At 43.7% G+C, this 21,986-nt stretch overlaps 2 protein-coding genes across 2 annotated transcripts in view; one reads left to right on the top strand and one right to left on the bottom strand.

The window, feature by feature from the left end:
• LOC129860122 (axoneme-associated protein mst101(1)-like) overlaps positions 1–1,561 on the top strand; it is a 4,071-nt gene extending 2,510 nt beyond the window's left edge. The window contains exons 2-3 of the mRNA XM_055930440.1: positions 7–1,062; positions 1,507–1,561. Coding sequence (XP_055786415.1) covers positions 7–1,062; positions 1,507–1,561 — 1,111 coding nt within the window. The remainder of the gene's footprint in view (positions 1–6; positions 1,063–1,506) is intronic.
• Positions 1,562–11,407: 9,846 nt separating this feature from the next.
• Positions 11,408–19,248, bottom strand: LOC129860001 (uncharacterized). Its single transcript, XM_055930311.1, has 8 exons — positions 18,824–19,248; positions 16,881–17,001; positions 14,237–14,367; positions 13,731–13,829; positions 12,729–12,925; positions 12,403–12,466; positions 12,225–12,287; positions 11,408–12,089 (listed from the first exon to the last, which is right to left on the bottom strand). Exons 1-8 carry the CDS (start codon positions 19,031–19,033, stop codon positions 11,757–11,759), a joined length of 1,218 nt encoding a protein of 405 aa, XP_055786286.1. The 5' UTR covers positions 19,034–19,248; the 3' UTR covers positions 11,408–11,756.
• Between the last annotated feature and the right edge of the window lie 2,738 nt (positions 19,249–21,986).

Genomic DNA, 21,986 nt, shown 5'->3' with positions numbered 1-21,986 from the left:
CACCAGGTGTGCCCAGTCAGTCTCCACCAGGTGTGCCCAGTCAGTCTCCAGCAGGTGTGCCCAGTCAGTCTACACCAGGTGTGTCCAGTCAGTCTCCAGCAGGTGTGCCCAGTCAGTCTCCACCAGGTGTGCCCAGTCAGTCTCCAGCAGGTGTGCCCAGTCAGTCTACACCAGGTGTGCCCAGTCAGTCTACACCAGGTGTGCCCAGTCAGTCTCCAGCAGGTGTGCCCAGTCAGTCTCCAGCAGGTGTGCCCAGTCAGTCTACACCAGGTGTGCCCAGTCAGTCTCCAGCAGGTGTGCCCAGTCAGTCTACACCAGGTGTGCCCAATCAGTCTCCACCAGGTGTGCCCAGTCAGTCTCCAGTAGGTGTGCCCAGTCAGTCTCCACCAGGTGTGCCCAATCAGTCTCCACCAGGTGTGCCCAGTCAGTCTACACCAGGTGTGCCCAATCAGTCTCCAGCAGGTGTGCCCAATCAGTCTCCACCAGGTGTGCCCAGTCAGTCTCCACCAGGTGTGCCCAGTCAGTCTCCAGTAGGTGTGCCCAGTCAGTCTCCACCAGGTGTGCCCAATCAGTCTCCACCAGGTGTGCCCAGTCAGTCTCCACCAGGTGTGCCCAATCAGTCTCCACCAAGTGTGCCCAGTCAGTCTCCAGTAGGTGTGCCCAGTCAGTCTCCACCAGGTGTGCCCAGTCAGTCTCCACCAGGTGTGCCCAGTCAGTCTCCAGCAGGTGTGCCCAGTCAGTCTCCAGCAGGTGTGCCCAGTCAGTCTACACCAGGTGTGCCCAGTCAGTCTCCACCAGGTGTGCCCAGTCAGTCTCCAGCAGGTGTGCCCAGTCAGTCTACACCAGGTGTGCCCAGTCAGTCTCCACCAGGTGTGCCCAATCAGTCTCCACCAGGTGTGCCCAGTCAGTCTCCAGTAGGTGTGCCCAGTCAGTCTCCAGCAGGTGTGCCCAGTCAGTCTCCAGTAGGTGTGCCCAGTCAGTCTCCAGCAGGTGTGCCCAGTCAGTCTCCAGCAGGTGTGCCCAGTCAGTCTACACCAGGTGTGCCGAGTCAGTCTACACCAGGTGTGCCCAACCTTCTTTGACGTCAGATCTACTTTTTCATTTGCCAGCCTGATGAGATCTACCAGTCTCTAAATCGAAACCAACCAACAAAATGTATGGAACGCAACACACCACTGAGTATTGACCTGTTGCTATGATACCTATTTGATACGCAAAAATGTGGGCCAATAACATGTTTTCCACAAATAAGTGAAACTAATTTCATTTCCGACCTTAGTGTGACTTATGGCATTCGTTGGAGGCAAGTAGTTTGTCATAGTCAGGGCGGTAGCAGCTTGTTGCAGGTCTCATGCAGGCCACAAGGTGCTCATCAGTCATAGTAGATCTGTACTTGGACTGGATTATCTTCATGTGAGAAAACACAGACTCACAGAGGCAGGTTGATCCAAAAAGGGCTGATAAGTTGAGAGCACATCTTCTTATGTTGGGATACTTCTCATCTAGCAGCAGCTCCCAGAACTCCTGCTTCATCTCAGTGGCTGCCCTGGATTTCAGCTGAATGTCATTTTGATCGGTGAGAATTTCGGTTTCTGCTATAGTTGTGTCCAACTGAACAAGTGATCCCATTTTGGAGGCAATGACTTCCACATTTATGTCTGTGCCAACCGGAAAGCACATATAAGTGGCAATAGGCTCAAGTGGTGCAAAGTCAGTGAAACGACAGCAAAACTCAGATAAGATGTTCTGGACTCTAAAGCTGTGCTGTATCCTTGCCCTGACGTTCAAGTTCTGATTGCATGTGTTGAAAGAAGTGCAGGTCCTTACGTTGCAGCTTTCTTGTGAGCAGTTGTGGTTTGCAATAATGTGTATACAGAGCAGATCATGTCGATTACATGTTTGCCTTTTCCTTGCAGCTCTACATTCAATTCAATAAGCATGTACGTTAGGTCAGTGAGAAAAGATAAATCCAGGAGTCATATACACTGCTCAAAAAAATAAAGGGAACACTTAAACAACACAATGTAACTCCAAGTCAATCACACTTCTGTGAAATCAAACTGTCCACTTAGGAAGCAACACTGATTGACAATAAATTTCACATGCTGTTGTGCAAATGGAATAGACAAAAGGTGGAAATTATAGGCAATTAGCAAGACACCCCCAAAAAAGGAGTGATTCTGCAGGTGGTGACCACAGACCACTTCTCAGTTGCTATGCTTCCTGGCTGATGTTTTGGTCACTTTTGAATGCTGGCGGTGCTCTCACTCTAGTGGTAGCATGAGACGGAGTCTACAACCCACACAAGTGGCTCAGGTAGTGCAGTTCATCCAGGATGGCACATCAATGCAAGCTGTGGCAAAAAGGTTTGCTGTGTCTGTCAGCGTAGTGTCCAGAGCATGGAGGCGCTACCAGGAGACAGGCCAGTACATCAGGAGACGTGGAGGAGGCCGTAGGAGGGCAACAACCCAGCAGCAGGACCGCTACCTCTGCCTTTGTGCAAGGAGGTGCACTGCCAGCGCCCTGCGAAATGACCTCCAGCAGGCCACAAATGTGCATGTGTCTGCTCAAATGGTCAGAAACAGACTCCATGAGGGTGGTATGAGGGCCCGACGTCCACAGGTGGGGGTTGTGCTTACAGCCCAACACCGTGCAGGACGTTTGGCATTTGCCAGAGAACACCAAGATTGGAAAATTCGCCACTGGCGCCCTGTGCTCTTCACAGATGAAAGCAGGTTCACACTGAGCACATGAGCACATGTGACAGACGTGACAGAGTCTGGAGACGCCGTGGAAAACGTTCTGCTGCCTGCAACATCGTCCAGCATGACCGGTTTGGCGATGGGTCAGTCATGGTGTGGGGTGGCATTTCTTTGGGGGGCCGCACAGCCCTCCATGTGCTCGCCAGAGGTAGCCTGACCGCCATTAGGTACCGAAATGAGATCCTCAGACCCCTTGTGAGACAATATGCTGACACATGCACATTTGTGGCCTGCTGGAGGTCATTTTGCAGGGCGCTGGCAGTGCACCTCCTTGCACAAAGGCGGAGGTAGCGGTCCTGCTGCTGGGTTGTTGCCCTCCTATGGCCTCCTCCACGTCTCCTGATGTATTGGCCTGCCTCCTAGTAGCGCCTCCATGCTCTGGACACTACGCTGACAGACACAGCAAACCTTTTTGCCACAGCTCGCATTGATGTGCCATCCTGGATGAACTGCACTACCTGAGCCACTTGTGTGGGTTGTAGACTCCGTCTCATGCTACCACTAGAGTGAGAGCACCGCCAGCATTCAAAAGTGACCAAAACATCAGCCAGGAAGCATAGCAACTGAGAAGTGGTCTGTGGTCACCACCTGCAGAATCACTCCTTTTTTGGGGGTGTCTTGCTAATTGCCTATAATTTACACCTTTTGTCTATTCCATTTGCACAACAGCATGTGAAATTTATTGTCAATCAGTGTTGCTTCCTAAGTGGACAGTTTGATTTCACAGAAGTGTGATTGACTTGGAGTTACATTGTGTTGTTTAAGTGTTCCCTTTATTTTTTTGAGCAGTGTATATTCTGCATGTTGGAGACCTTGAGAAACTCCTTGATTTCAGGCAACAACTCACTGAATCAACCAAAAAATTTACCTCGGCTCAGCCACCACACATCCGTGTGCAGCAGCAGGTCTGTGTGCCCCGCTGCAGTCTCTTCTAAGTGAGCGTGAAAAAGCCTCCGCTGTAGGCTTCTTGCTCGAATAGAACACACAATCTTCATCGCAACATCTATCACCTCTTTCATGTTTAACACCTTCCTGCACAAAGCTTCCTGATGAGTTACGCAGTGATAACTAAGAAAGACGGTGAAAGAATCATCTCGTTTGCACAATGCAACAAACCCACTAATGCGGCCTACCATAGCGGGTGCCCCATCGGTAGTAATGTAGATAAGCTTACAAAAGAGCAGTTGGAATTTGTTAGCAAACTCCCTAAAAGCTTGAAAAATATCTTTGCCCCTTGGATGTCCTTTCATGTTGTCAAATACCATTCTGATGAAAAGGTATAACTGTGCCACATCTACCATATCTGTGGACTGGTCAAACTGGAGTGAATAACACTCGCAGCTGTAAATATCCTTCTTCAGTTGATGCTCAAGGTTCTCTGCTATTCCCTCACATCTTCTTGTCACCATATTTCTGGACAACTGAATGTCATTGATGGCAGCCATAATTTCAGTATTTTCTTAAAATCCTCAAACAGCAGCCTCAATACATGCTTCCTTGATCATCTTTCCATCTTTTAACAACTTTTTATGCTTAGCAAGAACGCGACTCACACGATAAGATGCTATGTTTGCCGCTTCCCTTTGGTCACAGGCCTTGTGACTGCTGCGCTGCCGTTGATTTGTTTAGTTCTTGTACTTTTCTTCTTTGTAATTCAGTCTTTGCTGGAAAATCTCTTTCCTGGGTTTTGTGTGTGGTTTTAAAATGTCATTCTGTGTTACCTTTCTTTGGGATAGCGATGCTATTATGGCAGATGAGGCACACACATTTTGAGTTTGACATGACGAAAAAATAATCCTCCTTGTGGAAATGATATGTTTTCAGTTGTTTTGTATCCTTCCCTCCACTCATTATTGCTGCTGTCAACCACACAACTTAAGAACTAATCTGGCTACAAAGTTAGCTAGCTAGCTACCTGCCTGGCATCCCAGTGACCTCGACTTGGAGTTGGCGGACGACATCTGACCGTGCTAACTAGGCATACTTCAATAAGTGTGCAGGGACTGGTCATATTTTATGTAAATCACCTGACTTCTCAGACATTGCTGGGAATGGAGGACTGTTGAACGTTAAAACAGAAAGAGATTATAGGCGTTGATTTGTGGCTGAATTTAAGTAGATGTATAATCATCTCACGATCGACTGGCAAGCACTCCATGATCGACCAGTAGAGGGCGATCGACTGGTTGGGCACCCCTGGTCTACACGTTAGCTAACGCGAGGTAGCATAGCATCCAGCAGAAATGCAGTAATCACTATTGCATTTGATAAGCTGTTGGGACCACACAGTCAGTGTGGCCTTGCCCTTGTCTCTCCTCTAGCTAACGGGTCAGCCAAAAGGACACTTTGATAACCGTAAATCACCTGCCTCCAGAGTAACGCTTCAGCATGAGTTGATAGATGGGAGGAACTCTGGGGTGTGTACACTGGCACTGCACTTGGAGGGAATATTTGTCTAATATGCTTCTGACATATTTGTGGAGTTGAGCGGCGTATGCACTGTCTGAGGTGCTCACGGCTTTGGTATTCTAAAACAAACCTCTACAACGCCAGAGCCCAAACCTGATGCTGTGGGCTGGAGGCCGCAGGGGGGTGAGGGGGTCGCTGTGTGTGTGTGTGAGCGAGAAAGAGGGGGGTAACTGTTGAAAGGGGACTCAGGACTATTCATACCTCCAACCCAATGCTTGTCTGAACATACCCTTCACTCGACTTTCATTTCTAATGATGAAAGTAAAATGGCCTTATGTGAGTTTATTTTCACTCTAATAGAATGTACAATGTATACATAACGGGGGGTGGGGGTATTATTGGCAGTGAATGTCATCCCTTAAACCCCCCAGCCTCCATCCATCCCATGTCGGAAACCAAGCTGGCATGCAGACAGTGTGTAAATGTTTAGTCTGGTATGTTTTATTTCCACGCTCCTCTTCAGCATCACAGCCAACACTTAGCGGAGCCGCTGCCATGCTTGTTTTGCTACAGCTCCCCCCCCCCCCCCCCCCCCCCTAAACCACCCCTCTCTTCCAGAGGCCATTCCACACAGAGTAGCAAAACAAATGACTTCAGAGCTTTGCTGGGTGCTCTCTGCTGCACACAGATGTAGGACAAGCCACAGTGTTCTCTCCTCAAACACTGATCAAAAGAGGAGAAAGGGCATGTTGAGAACGTACATTAAGAACAGGAACGGTGTCCATCTCCACTGGCTGTAATGGTGCCACAGAAACCAAGGACACACTGCTGCTCTTTCATCCAGCTAGTTACACAAACAACTGCTAGCTGGAAAACTAACTGTTCATCCTAATACCGCTGCAATCACTCAATCAGTGAGTTGAAGCGTTTATCAAACTCTCAACATGCAGAGGTCTGTGTTATCCAAAAGAGCTGTGGAGAGGAGGGTGTATTTGGAGGATATTTGGAGCAGGGAGGGGAGTAGATATTCTGGGCATATTTTTTTATAACTTGATTGATCATGTGAATGATTCATGTAATCTGATTGAACAGTCCTTTATTCTTAATGATAATGTGAATTACATTAATGCATATATCACATTCAGTAGTAAATTGAAACAATATTGAGCATTTCCTGCAAATCATTCAACATTTTATAATCAAAACACAAATGACCTTATAATTGGAAAAAGATAAATTGATGCCATGTAAAAAAGAAAAACTTCAGATGTTTACTTCTTGGTCGGTCCATAGGCCTACTTGCACCAGTACAAAGACAAGTAAAGAGGTCTTAATATCTCGGCCTATTGTGAGTGAACGTTTAATATAGCAATATATAGATGTCCAATTTGGCCACCATCCTTGATAAATCAATCTACTATATAAACTATAGTCATTATTACTGTTTAATGCTGTGGAACATCAAAAGGGAGAATTGTCTAGAGCACAGGTGTCAAACTCATTCCACGGAGGGCCGAGTGTCTGCGGGTTTTCGCTCCTCCCTTGTACTTGATTGATGAATTAACATCACTAATTAGTTAGGAACTCCCCACACCTGGTTGTCTAGGGCTTTATTGAAAGGAAAAACCAAAAACCTGCAGACACTAGGCCCTCCGTGGAATGAGTTTGACACCCCTGGTCTAGAGCGAAACACTGATGGTTTGGGATTTTATCGGTGTTGGCCGGGCACTTGAGTGGCTGGTTTCACACTCTGGTCCCACAGAGCGGTTGGATGTGTTCACAGTGCACCCGCTCCTGTTGCCTAGTTAGACTTGGCACGACTACTGTTACATGTGCCACTGATTCACACACTGTTAGCCGGGCTCATTCTGTCTGTAATATACTATTACAGGGTTTTACTTGGCAGCAAGGGACTGTCCAAACTAAACAGAACAACATTACTGGAGACGACAGATGACTTTGGCAGAGTGCTAAGCGATGGAAATTAGATGACTGTGTGCGTCTTCCATTCCGTCGCATTCTGGTTTGTCCTGACTAACCTCCATGATAGGCCCAAGGTTTACACAGATGTCAGACATGTCCCACACCGCCTCCTTGTGGTAGAACCAGAGATTACAAAGTCCACATGAAGTCTAGAGGACAACGGGCAGAGAAAATTGATTTTATAAAAACAGATATCAATATGAATGCGGTTTGTTTCTAGACTTATGTTTATATTTCTCTTTTAGTATCGATATAATTTCACTGAGAAAACATCCAAAAAGAGATGTAAACTAAAGTAGTGCGCGGTTGGAGACAGAGGTGTTATGTTTTCCTGTGGCAGAAACAACAGGTAAAGTGGTCATTTAAAAGTGTTTAAACCCAGAGAAAGTTTCCACCGACCGCAGAGAGAAAGACATGAGCAATTTGGGGATAATTCTCTGCCCACAGCTTCTTGGCCTGGGATCTCCCCTGTCTGCTTGGACTCGGTCTATAAACACGATCTGGTTCTTTGACTTGACGTATTTGAGGTGAAGCACTCATACCCAGAAAGCTTCTGAACAATGGCTGGCCCTGCATTAGCAAATATTGGTTAAAATATTTCAAAGTACTTAAATAAAAAATAAAAAAAGCCATATGAAACATTTCAGGGAAGTATTAAACTGTTTTGAATAGCAGCATCCATTTCACAGAATCTGCATTTCACTCCAGATTAGCGTCTCCATGTACCAAAGTGTTTGAATATGTGGAATCAGGCACGGACTACCTCAGGTTAATGAAATGTGCCGCAGCGGAACCTAGCTGAACAGCCCAAAACAAGCTAGTGAGTGTCTGGAGATAGAGTTTCTGATCCAAAGAGACTACAGTACATATACCCCTGCATATTCAGACCATGGACTCATGCGCTTGCTGTCCTGCAGTTTCACAATCATCTTTTATAACCTTCACTCTTTACAGAGCAACCATCTGGTCAGAGAGGCCTGGTCCAATGGTCCTTCAACTGGGCATGGACAGAGAACAGGGGAGTGGGTTCATGGAGGTAGATCCACCACTCCCTTCCAAAAGGCCAGAGAGTTGAGTTAGCTCAGCTCAGGGCTCACAGACCGAGGGTAATAGATCACTTACCCTGGCCTCTACAAAGGCTCGTTGAGACAGACGACTCCAGGACAAGCCGACTGGGCAGCGCAGTTGTCTAGTAAAGATGTCATATGAAACACTGGGGGTCTGGAGCCAGAGGAGGAAAGTTAAACTAACAGGCAGAGAAATGCTGATTGAACCCTGCAGAGTCAGATCGCACGTTGAAACCCCCCCCCCCCCTGAACAATGCCACATCAAAGCAGACGCTGTGCAACAGTATGTCAAATTACTATGCTAATTAGCATTACAGTGTAAGGGGGAGGAATGGATATGGCTGGGACAGTAACGAGCAAAAGTTTGCCTGACTGCCTGTATCAGCCTACTATGTTAATACACAGCAGTCCTTATGAGTCTTTCAACAGATAAAATCTGGCCTGATTGACAGATGTGACCTCCGGTTGCAAACAACCATCCATCATTACCATGATGTCATCTGCGACGGATTCAATTTTGAAATAAACAAAAGGTACTGTAGCAGAAATAAAAATGCCTTGAGGTATGCTAGCAGCAGGGACTCGTTTACGTCACTCGACAGGACGACGACCAAACAGTAAAGATATAAGCCTGGTTCCTGTCAAAGCTGCATCCTGTCCCTCTCGAATTTGATCTGCTGGCACAGAGCAAAAGACAGAGGGTGGCATGTTGGTTCTTGTCTAGACTAGGGACCGCAGAGGACAGGCCTGCTGGATGATGAATAGGGCATCTGTGTTCACCCCGTCAAGCACTTCTGAAGAGGGAACTACAAGTCAATCCACCCAGAGCAAACTGTACAGCCAGCACTACTTTGAATACAAGGCCACGTACCGACAAGTCAATCCACCCAGAGCAAACTGTACAGCCAGCACTACTTTGAATAGAAGGCCAAATACCGGTAATCGGTCTACTTTCACACTGAGGTGCCTGCCCCACTTCAACAGATACTGTATGTACTGAGGGAACCTAGGGCTGCATTCAATCAAATCTGCACTACAGAAAAATTCTGCATGGGAAAAATGCATGCTTACACAAAAATATAATTTGAATTCTATTTAATCTCACTGAGTAGATGACTAACTGTGCAGTTTATTGAAAATGCATGTCAATGTGGCACAGCACAGATAGCATTACATCCCAGACCTTGAGATCAAGACAGGAGAGCAGAGGTGTGACAGACAGTGAACTTTCACACCGGATAAAGAATAAGAAAATTGTTCTTTCAGATGACTGACTGGAATACTGCAGTGTGGCATGAAACTGTCAGGGCAAGTCTGGGAAACATCAACAGCATTTCAACAATTTCTAAATCTACATGTCTAAAGAAAATGTGCCAATTCTCTCTGCTCCAACTGAAATAAAGTGGACAGAAATTTGGGACGGGTTCCTCCACTCTCTTCTAAAAGACACAGAAGGGTTGATTGTGATATGTTAACAATATGGCAGCCATCTCGTTCCTCGTCTCAGCTCCCTTGTCTGGTAGCCAAGAATAACTGGGAGTTCTGGGTAATTCTGCTGTTCACCACCCATTTCCTACTGTTCCCTCTCCACTGGGCCGAGCTGCTGTACACCAGATGAGTGAGAGTGAGTGAGAGCATCTGTGTGTTCTCAAGCTTCTTAAGAGGAGTGACATCAAAATGAGAAAATTAGTATAAGATGCGCATTAGCTACAGGGTCACTGAGGATAATCTGAACACTGGTCTCGCCAATAGGCCAAGGTTATGACTCAGGGTTGCGATCATATGTAGCAGGACATCAGTTTCCTTCATATTAAAACTCGTCCAGGGCTTGACTAGACTGTCGCCAACTTGGCACACAGAAAGACATGCATCAGCAGAAATATCCCTGGGCTGCACTGCAGAAATGATAGAGTTCACAACTATACACACCAATTACACTAACAGATCCTGCATTGTCAGATTCCAAAGTGTCCACAAGAGGGCTCTATTATTCTATATCTGAAAACACTGTTCTAGAAGATCCTATTCCAGTAATAACAGTATTTGTCTATTCAGCAATATATCTGATCAAAGGTACAAGTAGATCAATCTGTACAGAGACAAACAAATTTAGAATAGATGAAAAGGAGAATACAATTTCACTCAACATCTTGATTTTTTTGTTGCTGGAATCCTTAGTTGCTCCATTCATTTTTGGACTTTTAAATTAATGATATACTGAATACCCATTACACCTTGAAGAATATAACTTACTAATGATCTTAGTTCTGTCATACCCCAAAACAGAACCCCAAATATGAGCAAAGAATTGGTATAAAAAAAAAACCACAACAGCTTCAAAACATGGTTCAAACTATAATGTTGATATCATGGATGGTCACTGCTTGCATCCATAGCTCAGTCTATGAATTTGAGTGGTGACATTTTTCCAGCCTCTTCCCTCAGTTTTTCACCAAAACGCAGGCGGGGTGGCTACTTTGTTGATGTTGTTTCAATAACTTGTGGTTAAATGCACGCCACAGTGATAAGCTTCATGCAAATTTTCATGCAAAAATATTGAGGTTAGGCCATCATTTGAATGATGTGGGTGACATGAACAGTGATTGGCTTCCTTTATCCATATCCCATCGTACACCGAGTATACCAAACATCAAGAAAAAAATTGTAATATTGAGTTGCACCCCCTTTTGCCCTCAGAACAGCCTCAATTTGTCAGGGCATGGACTCTACAAGGTGTTGAAAACATTCCACAGGGATGCTGGCCCATGTTGACACCAATGCTTCCCATAGTTGTGTCAAGTTGGCTGGTGGACCATTCTTGATACACATGGGAAACTGTTGAGCATGAAAAACACAGCAGCGTTGCAGTTCTTGACACAAACCGGTGCGCATGGCACCTACTACCATACCCTGTTCATTTGTCTTGTCCATTCCCCTCTTTAATGTCCCATATACACAATTTATGTCTCAAGGCTAAAAAATCCTCCTTTAAATTAACCGTTCTCCACCCCTTCATCTAAACTGATTGACGTGGATTTAACAAGTGACATCAATAAGGGATCATAAGTTTTACCTGGTCAGTCTGTGTCATGGGAAGAGCTTCTTAATGTTTTGTACACTCAGTGTATAACCTTCCCTGTCCACTTTATCAGCACAACGTAGTCTATAGAGAAAAGGGCCAAAAACCAGGTTGGGCAAGTATGCTATTTATTTCAGTTTGTGTGACAAAACCATCCATAGAATTGAAAATGCTATGGAAACATTAAAACTTCTGTTTTATTTTATTCTGTACACGAAAACTTAAGTGCAAAAGTGTTATGTGCATGGTCACGCACAACATTTTATCCGCTACAAAGTCAGTTTGATGAAAGCACGTCTGGTGGGAAAAATGCATATAATGTTTCTGTGCGGACTTTTGAATATCTGCATTAAAATCTGTTGTCAACTGGATGCAAACCTAACCACAGTAGCAAACAAGCAGTGGAAACAACTCCTTAAAACTCAAAAGTTTCAGGAAAAGTGGAGAAAGAAATTCTCAAAGTGAAATGCTTGCTTTGACAGGGCGAGTTTTTCTTAAAACAGGCTTATTCTCAACGCAGCTCTTCTTGGTAGCTATTCTCGTAGATCGTCTGAGACCACTGACCATATGTGACTCTCCAACTATGGTAGGTGTATTTTCAGCTTCAATTCGGACATGAGAAGGCTGTTGGGTAATTGTTCCTCCACCATTCCTTTTTGTCTTGGGTGCCTTCTTGGGAGCTTTTGCTTGGCTTGGGGCGACTTGCAATGCCTCCTGGGGACCTGTGTCTTCCTCTTTTTCTGTGTCTTTCAAAGTGTCCATCTCGCCTTGAATGGCTAGCAAAGACTCCTGTGAAGTTACAAGGAACTGGCTCATGGAATCTCTTGAGGAAGTACAAATATTTTTCAATGCGACTGAAAATTCCCAACACCCCAGACACCACAAGGTCAGACACAGAGCTCATTACATTACATACAGACTTACCTCTGCCACAGCCAGTTGGGATTTGAGCTCTGATAGTTCCTTCATCAGATGCTTGATGTTTGCCTTAAAGATGAAGCAGTGCTCATCAGTTATACATGTCCAGAAAGAACTGGCCCATGACCGTACAGTACTGTTGGTGATTCATCATTTAACTAAACAAGTGTTGAACAAATAGCACCTTTTTCGTGAGGATGGCTCTGTTCCGATTCTCAATCTCCTGCTGTCTTTGCTCCGCTCTCTCTCTGAAATTAGAAACAATAATATAAAGCCAGAACTCCTGTTTCTGTAAACATCAACAAACTGCACACTGGCCATGTCTTCCATGGGTCATATTCATTAAGGCACACTGGAGCAAAACGTTTTGCATCAGAACAAAAACGAATGCTTCTTATTGTATGTCCCTGCCTGTTTTCCTGCCCCTTTTCCAGTAAATGTTCATCCATTTGGTGCCTAATAAATATGATCCTGGCCACTGCAGTAACATGAAGTGAGATAGCTAGCTACCTGAGCTCCAGGGCTCTGGCCACTCTGTCCTCTAGCGCAGTGATCTCAGTCTGTTCCTCCTCTACAGCTTGCTGGACATCAGCAGTCTTTATCTGGGCCAGGAGGGACTTGGAATCCAGGGCCTCTACCGCCGTTGAGCTCAGCTTCCTCGAGAGGAACACTTGCCCCATTTGAACAGTCTGCTCACAGGACAGGATCTGAAACGTGATGTCCAACAGAACAATTTTCAGAGAATGCATCGACATATCCACAAACATTACGAATATGTGTATGTGAAAATTATGAATATAGAAACATTTGTATAGATTAATGATAAGATATAGCACAGTTAACTTAAGGTCATAACTTCAGAGGTTGGCAACATGACATTCAGCATAGGACAGTATCTAGTAGTGGTGTGAACATTTAAAGGAGAAAATCCCTAACTGAATAACCTTCAGTGTAGTTATCACAAAACTACCACTAACAGATCCCCATCATAAATGGAAAAATACAAATGTAACAAATACCTAAAGCAACAATGCTGTAACGTTATTAGGAGGAGATATGCATGTTTCAAATGATTAGTCACGGATATAAAAGAGCTCCGCACGTCATCATATTTAACAGTTGGAGAAATGTCAGAGTGAGACAGGGAAGCAACAGTAGCAAAGTCCTGAAAACATGGAGAGGGACACACCTAAAACAGCATTAACTATCATTGTTGCTGAGTGGGTGCGAGACAGCAGTAAGATGAGCGGCGTCTGTTAGCTAGACAGGACTAATGTTTTTATTTTTTTATTATTATTATTATTATTATTAATATATATATAAATAAATAAACATTGGTATGACCACTAGCGAGCAATGCAGTTCAGTCTACCTCACACACACAGGGTCATACGAAGGACCATATGAGTTTTCTTAGCGTATAAACATAACGGCAGTTTAAAAGTTAAGAACAATTGTACATTTGTCACATCTCTAGTAGCTACAGTACTGTACAGTAACACGTGGCCTCACCGCATCAAGGTCAGTTTGGATCTTCTCTCTGGAGGCCAAGGACAGATCCCTGGCCAGCATCTGGTTCCTCCGCTGCCTCAGTAACTCATCCAGCTCTCTCTGCATAGGAAACACAATGACAGCCTTGAACATAACATCATTCAACTGGATCAAGCAGGCCCTAATGGGGTGTAGTCAAGGAACCAAACCTACTTGAATTTGTCCAATAGAAACACTCGTTTTCATTGCAAAACATTTTTAGTTGCAAACTGAACCAAACTGGAGAAAATGCAAACAGAACGAAACCTACCTGAATGTTTCGTAGCAAAACATTTTGCTGCAAAACAGTTTTGCTATGTGTGCGAATAAAGAACACCCCAGGTGATTGAGGGAATATTGACAATAGCTTTAAGTGTGTGATCAAAGCAGCACAAAATGGCTGCGTAATTTGAATTTGAGGTACCATGAGCATCAGTCATTAAAAAAATCAAGTGGGTGTTTTCACCATCAGATATATGGATTTTCACCTGTAAGGCGTTGATCTGCCTCTCCTGCCTGGCTCTCTTCAGGAATACAAGGTCTGTCGGGGTAACCTCATAGCCCTGCATGCCTCTTATCAATGAGTAGGGGTCCTCTTCCAGCACACTGCCTGAACAGACTGAACATGTACATTGATAACATTTGGTGGATTGTGCTAATAATATATTTTTCTTTACAAGCTTCTGCACCATCATAAACCAAAGCATTAAACATTCAGATGTATAGACCTACAGTAGGATCATGTGACATAGAACAATATTAAAATGGATAAGAATTGGAACTTTAATGAAATGTGTGTTCAGAGGACACAGGGGCACGTGCCCACTCAGATCTGTCCTGTTAATATATATAGTTGAAGTTGGAAGTTTACATACACCTTAGCCAAATATATTTAAACTCAGGTTTCACAATTCCTGACATTTAATCCTAGTAAAAATTCCCTGTCTTAGGTCAGTTAGGATCACCACTTTATTTTAAGAATGTGAAATGTCAGAATAATAGTAGAGAGAATGATTTATTTCAGCTTTTATTTCTTTCATCACATTCCCATTGGGTCAGAAGTTTACATACACTCAATTAGTATTTGGTAGCATTGCCTTTAAATTGTTTCACTTGGGTCAAACGTTTCGGGTAGCCTTCCACAATAAGTTGGGAGAATTTTGGCACATTCCTCCTGACAGAGCTGGTGTAACTGAGTCAGGTTTGAAGGCCTCCTTGCTCGCACACACTTTTTCAGTTCTGCCCACAAATTTCTATAGGAATGAGGTCAGGGCTTTGTGATGGCCACTCCAATACCTTGACTTTGTTGTCCTTTAGCCATTTTGCACAACTTTGGAAGTATGCTTGGGATCATTGTCCATTTGGAAGACCCAATTGCGACCAAGCTTTAACTTCCTGACTGATGTCTTGAGTTGTTGCTTCAATATATTTCACATAATTTTCATTCCTCATGATATTTTGTGAAGTGCACCAGTCCCTCTGCAGCAAAGCACCCCCACAACATGATGCTGCCACCCCCGTGCTTCATGGTTGGGATGGTGTTCTTCAGCTTGCAAGCATCTCCCTTTTTCCTCCAAACATAGCAATGGTGGTTATGGCCAAACAGTACTATTTTTGTTTCATCAGACCAGAGGACATTTCTCCAAAAAGTACAATCTTTGTCCCCATATGCAGTTGCAAACCATAGTGTGGCTTTTTTTTAATGGCGGTTTTGGAGCAGTGGCATCTTCCTTGCTGAGCGGCCTTTCAGGTTATGTCAATATAGAACGTGTTTCACTGTGGATATAGATACTTTTGTACCTGTTTCCTCCAGCATCTTCACAAGGTCCTTTGCTGTTGTTCTGGGATTGATTTGCACTTTTCGCACCAAAATACGTTCATCTCTAGGAGACATAACACGTCTCCTTCCTGAGCGGTATGATGGCTGCGTGGTCCCATGGTGTTGATACTTGCGTACTATTGTTTGTACAGATGAACATGGTACCTTCAGGCGTTTGGAAATTGCTCCCAAGGATGAACCAGACTTGTGGAGGTCTACAATTTTCTCAAGTCTTGGCTGATTTCTATTGATTTTCCCATGATGTCAAGCAAAGAGGCACTGAGTTTGAAGGTAGGCCTTGAAATAAATGGAGGTGTACCTGTGGATGTAACTCAAATTATGTCAATTAACCTACCAGATGCTTCTAAAGCCATGACATTTTCTGGAATTTTCCAAGCTCTTTAAAGGCACAGTCAACTTAGTGTATGTAAACTTCTGACCCACTGGAATTGTGATACAGTGAATTATAAGTGAAATAATCTGTCTGTAAAAAATTGTTGGATAAATTATTTGTGTCATGCACAAAGTAGATGTCCTAATCGACTTGCCAAAACTATAGTTAGTTAACAAGAAATGTGTGGAGTGGTTGAAAAATGAGTTTTAATAACTCCAACATAGGTGTATGTAAATTTCAGACTTCAACTGTATATATAGTTGTCGTTTCTCTGAAATACTACGAGCCACCTAGCAATTTTATGAAGTTGATTTTGGCTAGCCCAGATAGGTTCTCAATCTCCCAACCTCATAACTAGCTACCAAGAAGCCATGTCAGGCTACTAATCAAGTTAGAGTAGCTAGCTTGTCTAACCGTCTTAGCATTTCACGGTAGTCTAAACACGTTGTATTCGGCACATATGACAACTACAGAAATATTTGGCATGCCTGCTGGCAAGGTTGGTAGACTTTAGGAAAGAGAGCAATTACTAAATGAACTGAATAAGACTCACATTCCTTTCAATCTTTTACCCAGATATTAGCAAAAAAATTACCACCAGTCAGGAGGATACAGACAGCTCAAGAGGTATGGTTACATATGCAGAAAAATATACATTTTTGTACATAGAATTAAGCATAATGATTATGGCTCTAAATTGCAGGAAAAAGCCATTTCAGGCTAAATTATCCCACTTGCAGATGGGGCCTAGCCCCCCTCCCAGACCACCCTCCAATACTCACATACTTTGTGGCCCCTCAGATTTTGGGGGTGCATGACACCCCTGTGTGTGTTTATGTTTGTCACCTCAGACATATCAAATCACATATTGGTGCAAATATACAGCTACAGGATTGTGAACAATATGGAAAACACCCACGTGTGCTTGAAGTGATGCGAGACCGTCGGCACGTTTCTGTTTCTGCAGGCTCGATTGTGTAAAGGTCCATGGTCATATTTAGCGCGGGAGACAAGGGTTCTTGCCCAGCGGTGGTTTCAATCTGGATGGAAAGACAAAATTGTAAGGAATAGAAATTAGTTGGCTAGGCCAACCCTCCACAATAATTGGCTCAAGTTGGCCTACAAACTACAGTGCCTTCATAAAGTATTCACACCCCTTGATTTTACAGTTTGTTGTGATCAAATTTGGATTAAAATGTATTTAATTGACGTTTTGTCAATCAGACACAAAATACTCATGTCAAAGTGGAAGAAATTCAAACATTTGTAGAAAATGTACAACAAATAAAACAAGAATATATATCTTGATTAGATAAGTATTAAAACCCAGAGTCGATACGTTAGAATCACCTTTGGCATCAATTACACCTGTGAGTCTTTCTGGATGAGCTTTCCACTCCTGGATTGTTCTACATTTGCCCATTACTCTTTTCAAAATTCTTCAAGCTCTGTGAAATGAGTTGTTGATCATTGGTAGACAACCATTTTCAGGTCTTGCCATAGATTTTCAAGCAGATTTAAGTCAAAACTAACTCGGTCACTCAGGAACATTCACTCTTCTTGGTAAGCAACTCGTGTAGATTTGGCATTGTGTTTTAGGTTACAGTCCTGCTGAAAGATGAATTCATCTCCCAATGTCTGGTGGAAAGCAGACAACCAGGTTTTCCAATAGGATTTTGCCTGTACTTACCTGCGTTCCATTTTTTTAAATCCAGAAAAACTCCTCTGTCCTTAACGATTACAAGCATACCCATAACCTGATGTAGTCACCACTATGCTTGAAAATATGGAGAGTGGTACTCAGTAAGGTGTTGTATTGGATTTGCCCCACCCTGAAGAAGGCACAGTGATGCCAAAACGTTTGTGGTTTTTTACCTAAAATTACTGGGAGGTTATACAAACGGAGTGTGCGACTCTTTGTTTTGATAGCTTACAGATTATTCTCCCTTAGTCAGCACATTTACCCTAAATCATTTTTTCTGGGTGTGCACCAGCTCATATTTTTTATAGGATTTGCCCCAAACATAACACTTTGTATTCAGGACAAAGAGTTAAATTGCTTTGACACATTATTTTGCAGTATTACTGTAGTCACTTGTTGCAAACAGGAAGCATGTTTAGGAATATTTGTATTCTGTGCAGGCTTCCTTCTTTTCACTTTGGGTACTATTGTGGAGTAATTACAATGTTGTTGATCCAGCCTCAGTTCTCCTATCACAGCCATTCAACTCAAACGGTTTAAATGTAGCCTTTGATATCATGGTGAAATCCTTGAGCAGTTTCCTTCCTCTCCGGCAAGTGGGTTATGAAGGACGCCTGTACCTTTGTAGTGACTGGGTGTATTGACGCACCATCCAAAGTGTAATTAATAACTTCACCATGCTCAAAGGGATATTCAATGTCTACTTTTTACATGTTTAACCCATTTACCAATAGGTATCTTTTGTGAGGCATTGGAAAACCTTTCTGGCCTTTGTGGTAGAATCTGTGTTTGAAATTCACTTCTCTGCTGAGGGACATTACAGATACAGTAATTGTATGTGTGGGTTAGAAATTAGGTAGTCATTGAAAAATCATGTTAAACACTTATTGCACAGAGTCCATGCAACTTTATGTGACTTAAGCACATGTTTACTTATCTAGGCTTGCCATAACAAAGCAATTGAATAATTAGACTCAAGGCATCAGCTTTTAATTAATTTGTGAAAATTCCTAAAAACATCATGATTCCACTTTCATATTATGGGGTATTGTGTGTACGCCAGGGACACAATTGCGACTGTAACAACAAAATGTAGGCAAAGTAAAACCCCAGTACGCCTAGGCAGAAGGCAGAAGTGTGGTGAATGAGATTCGGCCTACCGTTTGTATTTCAAAGCTCAAAGGCCAAGTTATTTTCAACTCTGACGTTGGCGGTGTCCTATGAAGTTGTCGTCCCAATGGAATATGATTTGAAGTGTCTTGAATGAGTCTACTGATCGCCGGCGAAACATTTGACTTGTGAGTAACCTTTTTCCCTTTGGTTGCATTTCTGTTTCTCCTCTTTGCAACGGAAATCTTTGAGAGATCCATTTTTCTTGTTGTGTTGAAACCTAAACTAGCCAAATTGCAACATTATGTTGACTAAACCATTCATAAAAATAAAAAGAGAAGAGGCGTTCTGTGACAATCGAATCAAAATCACCTGTTGGCGCGCACCTGTAACGCTCGCGAGGCCGTGGCTAAGAGCCAATTTATGCTTGATCCGAAAATGTGGTCTGAGACGCAATAGCGGGTCAGAGGCTAAATTGAGCTCTGTACCGCATCGCTGTGCGCCTCTTAAATTTTGTAACAATGTGGGGGGGGCTCCGTATAGCTCTGCATTGATATGATTGGTTAACGGTAGGTGAGGGCGGGAAATCTGATCTGACAATACTGAGATATTAAATTATGTTGCTGGTTTTAAAAATATATAGTTTTTTTATAGCCTACTGTACATAAAAAAGCATTCCTACAGTAGATGATATCTCAGACAGAGATACAGTAGGTGTGTGATAGTCCGTTTTCGCACTCAAAGCTCAGAGGGAGGCCAGAAAGCGGTGAGAGGAAACAGGCCATTGGATGCTTCACTTGACATACATTTCACCATAATTTCACCATCAGAATCAGAAGGTACTTATTCACCAAGTACATTTACTCATACCCAGCAATAGACAAATATACAGACAGAGGAATTTACACAGTCAACATACATCATGTATAATATAAATACAGTAAACATAAAATATAATGGATGGTAAATTGCGTTGCTTGAAATTCTACCTTCCAGCAAGGCTAAATCATCCCTAAACAGCTGACTGTAAATGCCAAGGCACTTGGCACCTCTAAAAATGGTCGGGAGCAGGGAGACATGCAGGGGGGAAAACAGCAAAGATCAAATGGGCCAGCTGCAGATGAGAACATGTACTAGTAGTATATGACCAGTAGAGGGAGACAAGAGGTTGCACCTGCATTGAGGAATCATCAGTACTGTCGTTATAGAGGTGCGGGGGCTGCCTTATTCCACGTCCACGTCATCAACTAGTACTCAGGGAGTGAAATAAATCAAATAAATAATGTTTTATTGTCACATACACCGGATAGGTGCAGACAGTGATATGTGTTGTTTTACAGGGTCAGCCATAGTAGTATGATAGGTGCAGACAGTGATATGTGTTGTTTTACAGGGTCAGCCATAGTAGTATGGCGCCCCTGGAGCAAATTAGAGGTAAGTGCCTTACTCAACAACATCAACATATTTTTCACCTTGTCTGCTCGGGTATCAAAATAGCATAATGCAGTGTCAACAGTTTCTACAGGAGTTGTCCTTTGAAGCCAGATCTGCCCTCTCCTCCTTGTCCACATCAGAGCCCTGTGCCACAACAATGGGACAGTGATGTGTACCTGGCCTTAGCGCTCAGACACCATCAGTAGCAGACAGCCACAATCTGCTTATGACCTGAAGCAGCAATATCAAACACTATGAGGAGACCTTTTTATACAAATCTAAATAAAAGTGCATTTCATACTATGTTTATGAGCTAAAAAATAGATGTTTTTGAACTGAGAACACACACACACCGCGTGCTTCCACCGAAACACAAGCCGTAAGGGAACAAATAGTGCATTTGGAAAGTTTTCAGACCGCTTTTTCCACATTTTGTTACATTACAGTTTTATTCTAAAATGGATTAAATGGTTTTTTTCCCTCATCCATCTACACACAATATCCCATAATGACAAACCATGCTCTGACATGTACGGTCAAGGATGATCCATAGAAACAGGATGCATCTGAGATCAATTTCAAGTCTCATAGCAAAGGGTCTTAATACCTATGTAAATAAGTAATACATTTGCTAAAGTTTCTAAAAACCTCTTTTCACTTTGTCATTATGGGGTATTTGGTGTAGATTGATGACAAATTTATTTTATTTAATCCATTTTAGAATAAGGCTGTAACGTAACAAAATATGGACAAAGTCAAGGGGTCTGAATACTTTCCGAAAGCTCTGTATAGCCAAGCAGAACTGACAGCTAAGTTTAAACCTGCTCTTCATGCCGTCCGTCCGGCCAGGCTGAGGCTGAGGCACATGCTCAAGAGAGCTCCAGGAATGGAAGATGAGAGTGAATGCTGAGTCATAAATACTTCTGTTTTTAAACTGTCCGACCGGGTCCATCACACTGAGGAAGAGAACGGGGGGTGTAAATCTGAGCTTTACAACACTTGCTTCCCAGGAGGTTAGGGCCAAGGGAGGAGAAGAAGAGTCACATGGCTTTACACCCATCTACTCTTCCCCTGGGAGCAAGACCCTTAGTTATTCCCCTGGGAACAAGCCCCTTAGTTCTTCCCCTGGGAACAAGCCCCTTAGTTCTCCCCCTGGGAACAAGCCCCTTAGTTATTCCCCTGGGAACAAGCCCCTTAGTTCTCCCCCTGGGAACAAGCCCCTTAGTTCTTCCCCTGGGAACAAGCCCCTTAGTTATTCCCCTGGGAACAAGCCCCTTAGTTCTCCCCCTGGGAACAAGCCCCTTAGTTCTCCCCCTGGGAACAAGCCCCTTAGTTCTCCCCCTGGGAACAAGCCCCTTAGTTCTTCCCCTGGGAACAAGCCCCTTAGTTCTTCCCCTGGGAACAAGCCCCTTAGTTCTTCCCTGGGAACAAGCCCCTTATTTCTCCCCCTGGGAACAAACCCCTTAGTTATTCCCCTGGGAACAAGCCCCTTAGTTATTCCCCTGGGAACAAGCCCCTTAGTTCTCCCCCTGGGAACAAGCCCGTTAGTTATTCCCCTGGGAACAAGCCCCTTAGTTCTCCCCCTGGGAACAAGCCCCTTAGTTCTTCCCCTGGGAACAAGCCCCTTAGTTCTTCCCCTGGGAACAAGCCCCTTAGTTCTTCCCTGGGAACAAGCCCCTTATTTCTCCCCCTGGGAACAAACCCCTTAGTTATTCCCCTGGGAACAAGCCCCTTAGTTATTCCCCTGGGAACAAGCCCCTTAGTTCTTCCCTGGGAACA

The sequence above is a fragment of the Salvelinus fontinalis genome, chromosome 7, assembly GCF_029448725.1.
Source record: "Salvelinus fontinalis isolate EN_2023a chromosome 7, ASM2944872v1, whole genome shotgun sequence".
In the NCBI taxonomy this organism is placed as follows: Eukaryota; Metazoa; Chordata; class Actinopteri; order Salmoniformes; family Salmonidae; genus Salvelinus; species Salvelinus fontinalis.
This window is presented reverse-complemented; position numbering and strand designations above follow the sequence as displayed.

Coding starts and splice junctions, on each gene's coding strand:
- LOC129860001 (XM_055930311.1), bottom strand. CDS start 19,033: ATGGATCTCTCAAAGATTTCCGTTGCAAAGAGGAGAAACAGAAATGCA. Junction 17,002..18,823: donor TGAGCTTTGAAATACAAACG/GTAGGCCGAATC, acceptor CTTTCCATCCAG/ATTGAAACCACCGCTGGGCA. Junction 13,830..14,236: donor GGCAGATCAACGCCTTACAG/GTGAAAATCCAT, acceptor TTTCCTATGCAG/AGAGAGCTGGATGAGTTACT.